The sequence below is a fragment of the Lathyrus oleraceus genome, chromosome 5 (genome assembly GCF_024323335.1).
Source record: "Lathyrus oleraceus cultivar Zhongwan6 chromosome 5, CAAS_Psat_ZW6_1.0, whole genome shotgun sequence".
Taxonomy (NCBI): Eukaryota; Viridiplantae; Streptophyta; class Magnoliopsida; order Fabales; family Fabaceae; genus Lathyrus; species Lathyrus oleraceus.
The window spans coordinates 126,220,878-126,235,638 of NC_066583.1; the positions used below are offsets into that span (position 1 = coordinate 126,220,878).

At 36.8% G+C, this 14,761-nt stretch overlaps 1 protein-coding gene across 1 annotated transcript; it reads left to right on the forward strand.

Moving 5' to 3' along the window:
• Window positions 1–13,344: 13,344 nt before the first annotated feature.
• LOC127079186 (uncharacterized mitochondrial protein AtMg00810-like) lies at window positions 13,345–14,178 on the forward strand. Its single transcript, XM_051019606.1, has one exon. It carries the CDS (start codon window positions 13,345–13,347, stop codon window positions 14,176–14,178), a length of 834 nt encoding a protein of 277 aa, XP_050875563.1.
• Window positions 14,179–14,761: the final 583 nt, after the last annotated feature.

The following is a 14,761-nucleotide window of genomic DNA, read 5'->3' on the forward strand; positions in this document are numbered from 1 at the left end:
TTGCAAATACAACATATACAAATACTATCAGATATAGCCCAGCGTACGGTTCATTCTGATTCAGCTCAACATATGACTCTTTCAACTCAGATGCGATCTAACGTACGATCCATTCCGACCTTCAACAACTCCAATACGGTCTAGCATACGACCCATTTGGACCTTCAAGGCCTCAAATGCTACCTAGCGTACGGTACATTCTGAAGTGTAGTCTGGCGTATGACTACCCCCTTCATCATCAGGTACAGCCTAACGGACGGCTCAGTCTACAACTCAGATACGATCTAGCGTACGATCCATTCTGACCTTCAGCAACTCCAAGACGGTCTAATGTACGACCCAGTTAGACCTTCAAGTCCTCAGATGCTACCTAGTGTACGGTACATTTCTGAAGTGTAGTCTAGCGTACGACTACCCCTTTCATCATCAGATTCAGCCTAACGGACGGCTCATTCTGCTCAGAGACGGTCTAATGTACGACCCAGTTAGACCTTCAAGTCCTCAGATGCTACCTAGCGTACGGTACATTTTTGAAGCGTAGTCTAGCGTACGACTACCCCTTTCATCATCAGATTCAGCCTAATGGACGGCTCTTTCTGCTACTCAGATACGATCTAGCGTACGATCCATTCTGACCTTTCATCCTCAAGTACAGCCTAACGGACGGCTCATTCTACAACTCAGATACGATCTAGCATACGATCCATTCTGATCCTTCACCCCCAGTAACGATACAGCCTAACGGACGGCTCGTTCCGCAACTCAGATACGATCTAGCGTACGATCCATTCTGATCCTTTATCCCCAGCAGTGTATGACTCATTCGGATTCTTATCTCATTTTGATTCGGCACAACATATTACTCCTCCAACAATACGGTCTAGCGTACGACCCATTCGGATCTTCATTCCTCAGATACTACCTAGCGTACGGTACGTCCCGAGGTGTAGTCTAGCGTACGACTACTTTTCGTCAGATACAGCCTAATAGACGGCCCATTCTGCAACTCAGATATGATCTAGCGTATGATCCATTCTGATCTGTTATCCCCAGCGGCGTATGACCCATTCTAACTCCCCAGTGAAGTCGACGGCCTAATGAATGACTCACTATACGGTCTAGCGTATGACCCAGTGACACCCATGACTTCAGATATCTTCTAACGTACGACGTACTCTGAAGCTCTCATCATCAAACTTCCTAGATGGCATCTTTAAGCCCATCTCCATCAAGACTAACTACTTGACAAGTGCAAATTTTTGGGGCATTCTAAGTGTTCAATAATCTTCCACCTCCAGACCACGAATGGCGTACATACCATTCTGACTCTCTCGGTTCAAGAATATCGAACAGGGGCAGCTGTCATACGCCAAAATTTGCCCATTAATATTTTAAGACATTTTTCAGGGCATTCCGACTCATTTTTATGACACTGATCTTAAAGGAACAAAGGCCCAGCTCACGAATGGCCCAATCCAGAAAATGGCCCAAACTGGCTTGTTCGCTACACGTTCGCTACACGCTCGCCTAGCGAACGTTCGCTACACGTTCGCTACACGTTCGCTACACGTTCGCTACACGTTCGCTACACGCTCGCCTAGCGAAGCTGACAGACAACAGAAAATTTCGGGCTTCATTCTGAGCCCGTTAGGTCATCAAAGGAGTATTATAAATACCCCAACTCCAGAACAAAAAGGGAAGAACGAAAAATCGAGACGGAGACGGCCGGAAACCCTGGCATAGCAACCCCGGAGAGTAGCCCAGAGAAGTCGGAGTGAAGAAACCCTGACGGCCGCTCATCCGCACCAAAGTTACCGCCGCCCAACTCAACCCGATACCAAAAGTGACTTGCCAATTCAGCATTACCACTCCATTGCAAACAGGTTTGTGTATCATTATTGTTTTATGCTTCCAATTTGTAAATCTCTAAATACATAATGCATCATGATTGAATTTTTGGATATGTAATTAGACTTTGCATGTGAATTCCAGTACGCCTGAATATCCTGAGTGTTTGACCATATTATTTCTGTAATTGAATGCAATAAGGCATGCAGCATGCTGAGGTCATACTGTTCTGAAATTCAAAACCCGCAGCCGCTCGCTAGCACATCGCTAAGCGAGCATGTAGCGAGCATTCGCTAGGCCCTCGCTAGGCGAGGCAGAGGCGAACGGGACAGTCGTTGATATTTGTTATGTCCTATGCGTAACCTGATCTATTCTATGTTAATTATGCACTGTTTTGCCTGACATTCATGCTGCTGTGTTTTCTTTTGCGGTGTAATCCTCGATTGCACCCTGATTGGTATTCTAACCCGTTTGCTGAATTTTGTAAAGATTCACATATCCCAGGAAAAGAGTGTTGTTTAGGCCTTCCACTTTATTTGTGGGATACCCTTATGAAGATCCACCCTAAATTGCTTAATTAATTTTAATGTATTAATTTTAATGTATTGATTTTAATGTGGAGATTCATCCTAATCACCTAATTGACTTTAAAATATGACCTTTAAATATGTGATCTTGGACCTCTCTTGTGCCTTACGATATTACGGTACCACGGTCATGTCCCGCGAATGTGGGGATACATTTAGCAATGGCCCTTCGATTAAATCATCATAAAATAAATCATAGTCCCTCGGATGTTGCCTTCGAATATATGATTTCGTCCCTCGATGACCCTTCGATGTAGCCTACGGTTAAATGATGATCGTCCCTTCGAATGCTAAGGTATCCTTACAACTGTTGCCTTCAATGACCTATCGATGACCCTACGATGACCCTTAAACATCCAAAGGGTAAAATTACTTACTTCTCAATAGTAAGGACAGTTTTACCCTCATAAGGATAGGAAACGTTCATAACGACCTTAGGAAGGTATAACTCTCAATTGCTGGATCATAACCTAAAACATTTCCCACCCCTCACACTTTGCAAATCCTAGAAAATCACCACTTGGTATACATTCATACTAGAATCATTACCAAGTTACATTTTTCTAAACCGTTTTCAAAATCAAACGAGATAAATACTTTGTATACATTCATACGAGAATCATTACAAAGTTAAACTCTCTTTTTGAAACATTTTTTAAACAATTCACGAACACTTTTCAGACAAAAATATAAGTGATCCAGCAATTAAGAGCCCATGGATAACCATGGATACAAAGGGTGCTAACACCTTCCCTTTGTATAATGTACCTCCCGAACCTAAGAATCTAAATTAAGGTCTTTCCTGTTCTTTTCCACCTTTCCTTATTGGATAAAAGAAAAGTCGGTGGCGACTCTTGCTAACCGCGACATTGCGATTAAAAACACATTAAAGTCAGTTCACCGTATGACAATGTGTCTTGGATAACAGGGAAGTCAAGATAGATTTTTACCCACATACTCTTTGGAAATAAAAATTTAACAATCCACCCTTTGACTGGGCAAACGACGACCTTTTCCAAGAAAGCCATGAGAATAAAGAATCCCTATAAATATCCCACCCCTCAAAGGGAGTGGGGTCAAGTCATATTCACTCAATAGCACCCAATAATGCTCATAGGGAACTTTGCTCCCAATAGTCCTAACATCGGTAATTTAATTGCGAGTTTACAACCCAGCAGCGTCAGTCACCGACAAGACCTCCCACCTTATGTGAGTTGATCCCTTAAATAGCCTCAAAAAACACCATACATGGTTACTCTCCATAGTGAGCTAGCCATCACCACATTCATTTAATATACATATTAGGGCCTCTAAGTCTCTCAACCCTTGCAGGGGGAACACGCACACACCCTGTACGTTTTTGGACAACACAGTAGACCTCATCGTAGGGACTAGTAAAACTAACTTGGGTCACACATCCTTTTAACAAACAACACCTTTCACTCCGACCATATCATCCCATTTCTTCTTTCTTGTAGGAGATGACAGACAGGGTCCTACACCACACATTAAGCACCATTGTCGGAGGTATCTTTGAGATGGGACTCTCTAGGACCACTAGACGGGGATACGTGAGGCAAATACTTGCTGCGAATGTCATATCCTCTAGTTTTCCTAGGAGAACCACCATAGTAACCATATCTAACATTATTTTCTCTAAAGAAGATGCCTTGTGCATTAGTCCTCATGACGATGATCCCTTGGTCATCACCATCCAGCATGGCGACTGGGATATCAAACGCGTCATGATAGACCCGGGTAGCTCAGTCAATGTCCTGTTCTAGGATGCCTTCCAGAATTCACGACTAAACCTGGATGACATAAATGGGTTCACAAGCTCCCTAACAAGATTATCGGGGGAGCAAATACGAATAATGGGCTATGTGATCCTAAAAACTACATGCGGGGAGGGAGCCGACGCCAAAACCATTAACGTAAATGACCTCATTATAGACTCTATGTCGGCTTACAACATCATCCTGAGGTGTCCGACCATCAACGCCCTAGGAGCGGTCGTATCCATGCAATACTTAACCTTAAAATATTCACTCCTAGATTACAAATGTCTTTTTGAATAATCTAAACCTAATAAACAAATAGCTAAAATACATTTAAAAAGTAATTATGGTTATAACAATGATAAATATAGATGAATTCAAGATAAGATATATCACCTTAGATTTCTTTTTGGGAGCAATATTGGGTGCATATTAAAGTCTCTAAAGTGTCTTCCTTCAACCTATTACGCCCTGAAGTTATAACATGATCACTAGTACTAAAGGCAGTCTCTAAAGCAACTGTAGAGATAAAGTTTGCTAAAAATTCTCTCCCAATATTTTTCAAAGTTGGAAGTTTCAAACCACTTTGTTTGCACCATCATAGTATGTCAAAATTTTCTATTATTTCATTTTTTGTCCTTCTCAAGTAAGATGTCATATATCTTTTGCTCTGATTGCTAGAAATCCATATATCAATAGTTATCACAATGCGACTTTTGTTCTTTTCAAGTAACTTCATTTTCTTTGCCTTCTCACTTTAAAATAAAGTCATTATATCATTAATTATGGTAATACAAGAAGTTATATCGAACATAGGTTGTAGAGAATGTATTAAATTTCTAAAGCTAATATGGTTAACCATCATGATGGGATATTCATGCAATGCAACCATCATTGCAAGTTCATTCCTATAAAATCTTGACTAAAAGTGTAATTTCTAGACAAAAAGGATCATGGTCTAGGTCATGACGCTTGTTTAGTTACTTTTAGAAAATATTGGGTTGAACCCCTTCTATTACGAACTTGACATATTCTAAGATGGTCACATAGATGCCTAGTACCCGCTAATGCGTCACCACCAAGTTTCTTATTATAGTATTTGCATATGGCCTTCCAAACACCTCATGTTTTTTCTCTTTTTAATGCCAAACATCTGATTTTAGTCCTTTTTTATTAGGACTTACATTCGGCTCAATAGTAGCTTCAACATCTTGACTTTTCATATTGGTTTTATTTGGAGTAATTTGAGCTTCTTGTTTTGGTGGACCTCATTAGAAACTATTTCAGTTTAGGCTTTACATTTAGAAACCATCTTTACATAAAGACCTATCACAAAACAATAATAAACATACATTTAAGAACAAAAATAAGGATACTAGCAGAGTTGAAAGAAACATACACTTAAAAACAAAACAAAAAATAGAAACATACACTTAAAAAACAAAATTAAGAAACTTAAGTTAACATTGAAAAATTGAAAGAAACTAACAAAAATTATACATTATTCTAACAACTTAAAAAAATTGTAACATATCATTACTCTTAAACCATGGTGGCAACACTAACAAATATATATTAGAAATGTTGCATTTGGAATTTGACTCTATGAGGTGTTGGTAGTTTTAGTTCCATGATTATCGTATTGTTTATTACTAGCTCTTTACTATTTTTTTGTATTTTTTATTGCACTCTTTATGAATATTGCATATAAATCTTTTATTTAATAAAGTTTTACTTCTCAAATAAGCAGAACAGACACACAAGAAATCAAGCCTAAGACAATATAAGTTATAAAGCTCACACAACGACCTCCCCAAAGAACAAACACACAAAAATGAAGTCACCCACAATGATGATTGTTGATGAGTTAATGAGAATGAATAAAGAAACGTGGTTGTTGTGATAATGATGAGAACAAAGGAGATGAGAAATAGATAAGACAAAGAGAATTGAGAAAATAAAAGGAGAAGGTAATGTGTATGATGTATGTATATGGTGCACTTTTCCAAGGTTGGTAATGAAATAATAAAATGAAAAAAAAAAAAGAATTATCACCTTCTGTCAGAGTCCATTGTAGTTGTTAATTTCATAATATATTAATTATTATATGTAAAAAACATGTAAAATTATGTATATGCAAATTAACATCCTTACTTGAGATCAACCATATACAAAATCTTTGTTTGGTTATAGAATTTAGTCTGAAAAGGTTTTGTTTGGTTATTGAAGTCAACATGTAAAGTCTCTATTCGGTTTGTGAATTCATCCTGTGGAAAAACTCTATTTTGGTTTGGGATAAGCCGATGTAAAATCTATCGATTCACTTGTATCAAAGGTTCATGGGAATAACCTATAAAGGCTCAACATTATATCGAAATCTCAATAAGATCTCTTGGGGACAGGACTACGCCAAACGTTCAGCCGATTATGAATGATTCTCTAGTTCCATCTATGTAACCCTTATCTATTTAATTCTTGTTATTTACTTTAGTGTTTTATGTTGCATTTATCTTTGATCTTGAAAATAATAATACAATTTATTTTCTAAGTAAAAAAACTTTTTAAATAATCATGAATTTTGAATACCATAATTCATCCCTTATTGTGCTTGGAGTCACTTGTCCAACATCTTTGATGGCTTGAGCTATCTTCAGTAGTTGTTTGACTTCAAATGTTGTCATCGTCAAAACTAAGCAACTACTAGTTTACTTGTATCTTTGCTATCCATAAGTTTAAGCATTGTGGATCACTTATTGACTATACATGCAAACATATATATCTATAACTCACCCAAAAAATGATCTAAAAAACTCATGTAGGGCTAGCCCAAATATGAAGAGTGGAAAATATCAAACTAAACCACTTTATCCATTCCAAATCCTCATTCTTATGGGAATGTGTACTATGATGATTTTACTGGGTCATAAAAAGGAAGGCTCGGGAATGTAAGATACAAGCCTATTGCCTCGACTATAAGCAGGCGCCCAACGTGAAGAAGGCAAATTGCCCATTTGGGCTTGGCTCGCCCAAATCAACTCTCATTGACCATTTACTAAGTAAATATGGGAGATGAAATGTCTAACTAACAATTGATTAAATCTCAAACAAAAAAGGATAACCGCCCCCTAGATTTCAGGGAGACTGAATCCCCTATATGCCATGTGTTCCCCGTCGTTGAGCTAGGGAATACCACTCTCTAACCCAGGCCCAATGAGCATATATAAGTACCCCAACCTATGGGTTGAAAGGGAGGACTAATTGATATCTAATCTTTCATCAAGAATACCATACTCATAACTTTTCATCTCTTTGTGTGAGTTAGCCTCAACCTCTGTCAAAATACCCTACACACCACAAACAATCCTACAAATACATAGCTATCCAATTTTATGTTTTTAGCAAGTACAATAAAAATTAAACTAGATAAATATACATTATGTGAGTCGGGGCTGGTCCAACAGACATTGAGGCCTAAGGAGGATCTTAAAATGAGGTCTTTTTAAGTTAATAATATTTTCATTTAAAACTTTATTTTGCAAGCTTTTTGAGATGCAAAATTATTTATTAAATTATTGTAATCTATTTCATTTAACATTTATTTTTCAATTGATAATAAAGTCAACTATTAGAGATAGCACATTATATTGTACATAGGCCACACCTTGGCTTACAGTACATGGCACTATTTTGTGTATATATAAACCAAGTTATAATCATTATTAATCAATCAATGAAACGATGCTTTCTTCTTCTTCTTCTTGAATGTAACTAACTTCTTCTTGATGAATACCTAACTGTATTTTCATCTCCTATTCATGATGAACATTCGTTTTATCGACATGGTATCAGAGCTATCCCAGCTCTGGTAGCCATTGTTCTTCACCTGTCTTCCTTCTTGCTATTTCTCTGCAACAATGGCTGCATAGAGCTTTATGGATTTCGCTACCAACTCTACTAATCCCTATTATCTGTATCCGAACGAGAATCTGGCTCTTGTTCTCGTTTCTTCACCGCTCGATGACAAAAATTACCACACCTGGTCTCGTTCAATGCAAATCGCGTTAATCTCCAAGAACAAATACAAATTCATCGACGGTACTCTTCCCAAACCCGCTGTTTCAGACGTTCTTTATGCGTCGTGGATTCGTTGCAACACTATGGTTCTAGCATGGATACAACGCTCAATCTCTGCATCAACTGCACGATCGGCTCTATGGATTGACACAGTTGCGGGTGTGTGGAAGAATCTGCAGGTTCGATTTTCTCATAGTGACATTTTCCGCATATCTGACATTCAAGAAGATCTTTATAAGTTCCGACAAGGTACCTTAGATGTATCCAATTATTTTAATCATTTGAAAGTTCTGTGGGATGAATTGGAAACTTATCGTCCAATTCCATCTTGTTCCTGTGCGATTCAATGTTCTTGTGATGCTTCTGCATCGGTTCGCCATTATAGGGATCAAGACTATGTGATTCGATTCCTTAAGGGTTTGAATGAGGAATTCACTCATTCCAAGAGCCAAATCATGATGATGAACCCGCTACCTGATATTGATAAGACTTTATCTTTGGTGATTCAACAAGAAAGAGAAATGAATAATGCTATTTCTGCAGTTCTTCCTGTTGTTGGCAACCCTGAAGAGAGCATAGCTTTGAATGTATCTCATGATGCTCAGCCAAACAAATCCAATTCGTATAGAGGAAAATATCAGGGTGCAGTTGGTTCAAGAGGTCAAAAACGTGTTTGTACTCACTGTGGAAGAAATAACCATACCATTGATACTTGTTTCATCAAGCATGGGTATCCACCAGGCTTCAAGAACAAGAACAAAGGCAATGGATTCAGTTCTCAACAGTCTGCAACAGCCAACAATGCATCAGAGACACTTGCATCAGGTTCAAGTTCCACTAATCCCTCTTATGGCTTGACTCAAGAGCAATACAACAACATTTTGGCACTGCTTCAACATTCAAAACCGGTTTCCACAGCTAATTCAGTGTCTACATCTCCTCTTGTGCTAAATTCTTTGTCTTCCACTACCAATGGCAAGTCTCCTTCTTTGTGGATCCTTGATACATGAGCTACAGATCATATATCCTTTAATCTTTCAGCCTTTACTAGTTATCGCAATATTGTTCCTATCTCTGTCACTTTACCTAATGGTTCCCAATTATCTGCTTCAATTTCTGGCTCTGTCAAACTTACACCATCTTTAACACTGCACAATGTGCTTTGCATTCCCTCTTTCAATGTAAATCTTATCTCTGTAGCAAAATTGTCTCAAAGCAACAATTGTTTTGTTCAATTCACTGCTAACTCTTGTTCTGTTATGCAGAACCCTTCCATGGAAACAATTGGTATAACTGACTTGCAATATGGCTTATATGTCCTTCATTCCAATGTTTTCCATGCTTCTTATAATTTTGTATCTCCTAATGATGGTGATATATGGCATATGAGGCTAGGTCATCCATCTCATAAAGGTTTACAAACCATAGCAAAAGTTTTTCCTTTTGTTTCTTATAAAGATAATGTTTCCCCTTGTGATTCTTGTCATTTTGCCAAACAAAGAAAACTTCCCTTTCCTGATAGTGTTATTTGCATTAATGATGTTTTTGACATTCTTCATGCTGACTTATGGGGTCCCTTTTCTACTATCTCTATGTTAGGACACAAATACTTTCTCACTCTAGTTGATGATCATTCTAGGTTCACATGGGTGATTTTTCTTAAAACCAAAGATGAAACTAGAGATAGTCTTATAAACTTTGTAGCATATGTTTAGAAATAATTTAATAAACATATAAAATGCTTGAGGTCTGATAATGGTACATAATTTCTAGCCTTACACAGTTTCCTTTCTGCTAAGGGCATTCTACATCAAAAATCTTGTGTTGAAACCCCTCAACAAAATGGGATTGTTGAGAGGAAACATCAACATATACTTAATGTAGCTAGGGCCCTACACTTTCAATCCAATGTGCCTTTAACAATGTGGAATTTTTGTGTGCAGAAAGCTATCCATGTTATTAACAGACTCCCTACCCCTTTGCTTAAACTAAAATGCCCTTATGAAATTCTATACCAAGAGCCTCCCTCCCTTATTCACCTTAAAGTGTTTGGATGTCTAAGCCATGCTACCTCTCTTATGGCCCATAGGACCAAGTTAGGAGGGAACTAAGGGCACACAAGGCTGTCTTTATAGGCTATAAAGAGGGAACTAAGGGCTATATCCTATATGATTTGACCCATCACAGTAACTTGCCTACCCTGCATCCATTAGACAAGACAATACATTGTCCAATGTCCCTGATACTCCCAATTCAGGTTCTCCTATCCATAACTGATTTTCATCATTTTGTCAAAATTTGAATATTTTTCATCATTTTGTCAAAATTTGAATATTGGAAGTGTAACAACCCAATTTTTCTGTCTGTACAGAATTTGTCATCAGTGGGGTTCGAACCCAGTACCTCCCAAAATCTGTACATGCCTTACCACTAGGCTAGAGAGGTTGTTGTTGAATACTTATGCAATGAATAAATATTAATCTAAATCCTGATTAAGATAGATTAATGAATTAATTGGGCATTATAGCTCCGTTTTGAATGCGGACGGGTGCATTGGTAAGATAATGAAAAAGACTATTATTATGATATCATATTATAGTGTATTATGCGTCTTACAAAGTCTATGAATTTTATTTTGATGGGTGTTAAACATGGTTGATATGTTTGATTGTGAAATAACATGACTAAAGATAACGTAAAGGATTATTATTATTGTTCCAGGTTATAAAATATTATGTGATTTATAAATGCCATGAATTTTATCATGATGAGAATAAAATATTGTATGAATGTGTATGTATGCCATTATTGAATTGTGAAAGGTTTATGATGATGAATGTGTATATGTACCAATTATGAGTTATGGTGATATGTGGGATGTTAAGACGGTATAGAAGGTCTTAATTGCATATGTGTTGGTATGTCCAAGTAATGGGTCAATGCTCTGGTATGTCATTGATCATGGTATGGGACATGGATCGTATCAAAGTTGTTCCTGCGCTAACACGAAAACATGTTCCTACCTAGTGGTATCAGAGCATGGTCGACCAGTTAGTCAATAGTCACTAATGTCTGTACAGAATTTGTCATCAGTGGGGTTCGAACCCAGTACCTCCCTGAATCTGTACATGCCTTACCACTAGGCTAGAGAGGTTGTTGTTGAATATTTATGCAATGAATAAATATTAATCTAAATCCTGATTAAGATAGATTAATGAATTAATTGGGCATTATAGCTCCGTTTTGAATGCGGACGGATGCATTGGTAAGATAATGAAAAAGGCTATTATTATGATATCATATTATAGTGTATTATGCGTCTTACAAAGTCTATGAATTTTATTTTGATGGGTGTTAAACATGGTTGATATGTTTGATTGTGAAATAACATGACTAAAGATAACGTAAAGGATTATTATTATTGTTCCAGGTTATAAAATATTATGTGATTTATAAATGCCATGAATTTTATCATGATGAGAATAAAATATTGTATGAATGTGTATGTATGTCATTATTGAATTGTGAAAGGTTTATGATGATGAATGTGTATATGTACCAATTATGAGTTATGGTGATATGTGGGATGTTAAGACGGTATATAAGGTCTTAATTGCATATGTGTTGGTATGTGTGCATTCATTCATAGCATGGTCAAGCGGTGATCCTTTATTGGAAACAGACGTAGCAGACGTTGATTCTTGATTGGAATCAGGCGTAGTATTAAGCGGTGATCCTTAATTGGAAACAGACGTAGCAGACGTTAATCCTTGATTGGGATTAGGCGTAGTATTAAGTAGTGATCCTTCATTGGAAACAGACGTAGGCTTTGGTCTTGTCCGGATCTGAAGCGTGGCTTGGATTCTAGATATTGAATCGGAAAGCGGTGAAACTTTGAGTTCACATTGCGGTACCACATGCATAGAGTCATATTGTCTTGCATTGAGTCGTCTATAGTTATGTGATCATTGAATGTGTGTATTGATGTGAGTGTGATGTACATTTGAATTATGTGGAATGATTGTCTGTTAATATCATTGATATAATTATACCAAGTCTGATGAATTCTTAAATTGTGTTTTAATTCATTGTGCCTTATTATGCTATTTCATAATGATTTGGAATTCTCACCCTTTCTGTTTGAATGTTACCTTTACATGGGCATCGTGCAGATACTACAGAGTAGTATTGCTGGAATAGGTGGACGGTAGCTCGCTCAAGATTAGCTGGAGAGTTCCGTATTTAGTTTTAATTAGGTAATGAGTCAATGCTCTGGTCATGTAACACTGGGTAGATTAGTGGTATTGAACTCGTATCTTATTTTGACATGCTTTATGTCATTAATTGTTTTATTTTATTTGATCATGGTATGGGACATGGATCATCTTATGAAATACATGAGTATTCTTTATTTTCCGCTGCGAACGCATATGTTTGAATATTCATGATGATTGAAATGTGTTACTTTGATTGACCAGGTGTATTGTTGGTTTTCGAAAGTTTTAAGTTTTGAAAACGTCGATGTGACGCCCTTTTCTTATATGCGTGTTTATTTACTCTGATTATATGCTAAATAATTTGGGGTAGAAAAAGGGGTGTTACAGGAAGCATGCTATGAATGTTGAATTGTAGGCTCTTGTTGATAATCATACTTGGACATTAGTGGATCTTCCACCTGGTAAGGTGCCAATTGGATGCAGATGGGTCTATAAGGTGAAATATAAGGCAGATGGATCCATAGAAAGATATAAAGCCAGACTTGTGGCAAAGGGTTATACACAAATGGAGGGAGTAGACTACTTTGATACCTTTTCTCCTGTGGCTAAGATTACCACAATTCGAGTTCTTTTGTCTATAGCTTTAATCAAAGGTTAGCACCTAGAGCAATTAGATGTTAACAATCCTTTTTGCATGGATATTTACATGAAGAAATGTATATGACATTACCTCTTGGCCTAGTTACTTCTAATTCCTCACAGGTCTGCAGACTTCACAAATCTTTATATGCCTTGAAGCAAGCTAGTAGGCAATGATATGCTAATCTTTCTTCTTTTTTGATGTCTCTTGGCTATTCACAATCTCAAGCTGACTGTTCTTTGTATGTTAAATCCACCTCCACCAGTTTCACAACTTTACTAGTGTATGTGGATGACATAGTTTTAGTTGGTAATTCCCTTGATGAAATTCATTATGTTAAGCATATTTTGGATCAACAGTTTAGCATCAAAGATTTAGGCAAGTTGAGATACTTTTTAGGCTTTGAGATTGCTAGGTCAACTAAAGGTATTTTCATGAATCAAAGGAAATATACCCTCCATTTGCTTGAAGACACAGGTTATTTGGCAGCCAAACCATCTTCTGTACCATTTGACCCCAATCTAAAGTTGTCTACTTCAGTTGGTCAACCTCTTGCTGATCCCTCCTCTTACAGGAGACTTATTGGTCGCTTAATCTACCTTACAAATAGCAGGCCTGATATATCTTATGTTATACATCATTTGAGTCAGTATGTTGTAAAGCCTCTTGCCCCTCATTATCAGGCTGCCACTAGAATCCTAAGATATCTCAAGTCTGCACCTGCTAAGGGAATCCTTTTTTCTGCTGCTAGTCCTCTAAAACTATATGGTTTTGCAGATTCAGATTGGGCCAGATGCCCAGAGACTCGAAAATCAATTACAGGGTTTTATGTTATCCTTGGATCCTCACTCATTTGCTGGAAATCTAAGAAACAAAACACTATTTTTCGTTCTTCCACTAAAGCCGAATACAAAGCTTTGGCCTCCTTATCTTGTGAACTGCAATGGCTTCAATTTCTTTTTCGAGATTTCCTCATTGAGTTTCCTCAGGCTGCTTCTGTTTACTGTGACATCAACCCATTCAATCTTTATTGAGACATTGTTGATCTTAAATAAGATTTTATTAACTTTAATTTTGAAAAATTTCTCTCGGCCGATGCAATAATTATAAGAATTGTTAACAATATTCTATAAGCAATATACGCATTTGGAAAAGAATTGAGTCTCTTTATATAATTAAGTATATCAATTGATGTATCATTTTCTACTTTTATTATTTCTTTTAAAACTTGTAGTTCCATAAATAAATCTATCCCATCAATATATGTTTTGTCATTATGTTTTAATGAATGTTCAAGGTTAAAATAATTCTTTTTTAAATTTTCAACTTCACTAGATTTTAACATCTCAATACTAAATAGAAAACCAAATATATCATTATATATTTTAAATTGTTCAAATCTACTTTGAAATAAAGTGATTGTCTGATCTATTATATATAAAAAGTAATCAGTTTTAAATGACTCTTCAGGAGATTTTATAACATCATTGTCAATAATCTTATTAAATTGTTTCTTTCTGCGAATAATACGTTTTTCACGAAATTTTGGTTCTATATTCATTTCAAAAGCAATTTCTTTTGCATAAATCATAGCATTTTTAAATCCATTTTCCCTAT

Bases quoted from the DNA above. Each gene is read 5' to 3' on its own strand.
- LOC127079186 (XM_051019606.1), top strand. From the start codon at position 13,345: ATGTCTCTTGGCTATTCACAATCTCAAGCTGACTGTTCTTTGTATGTT.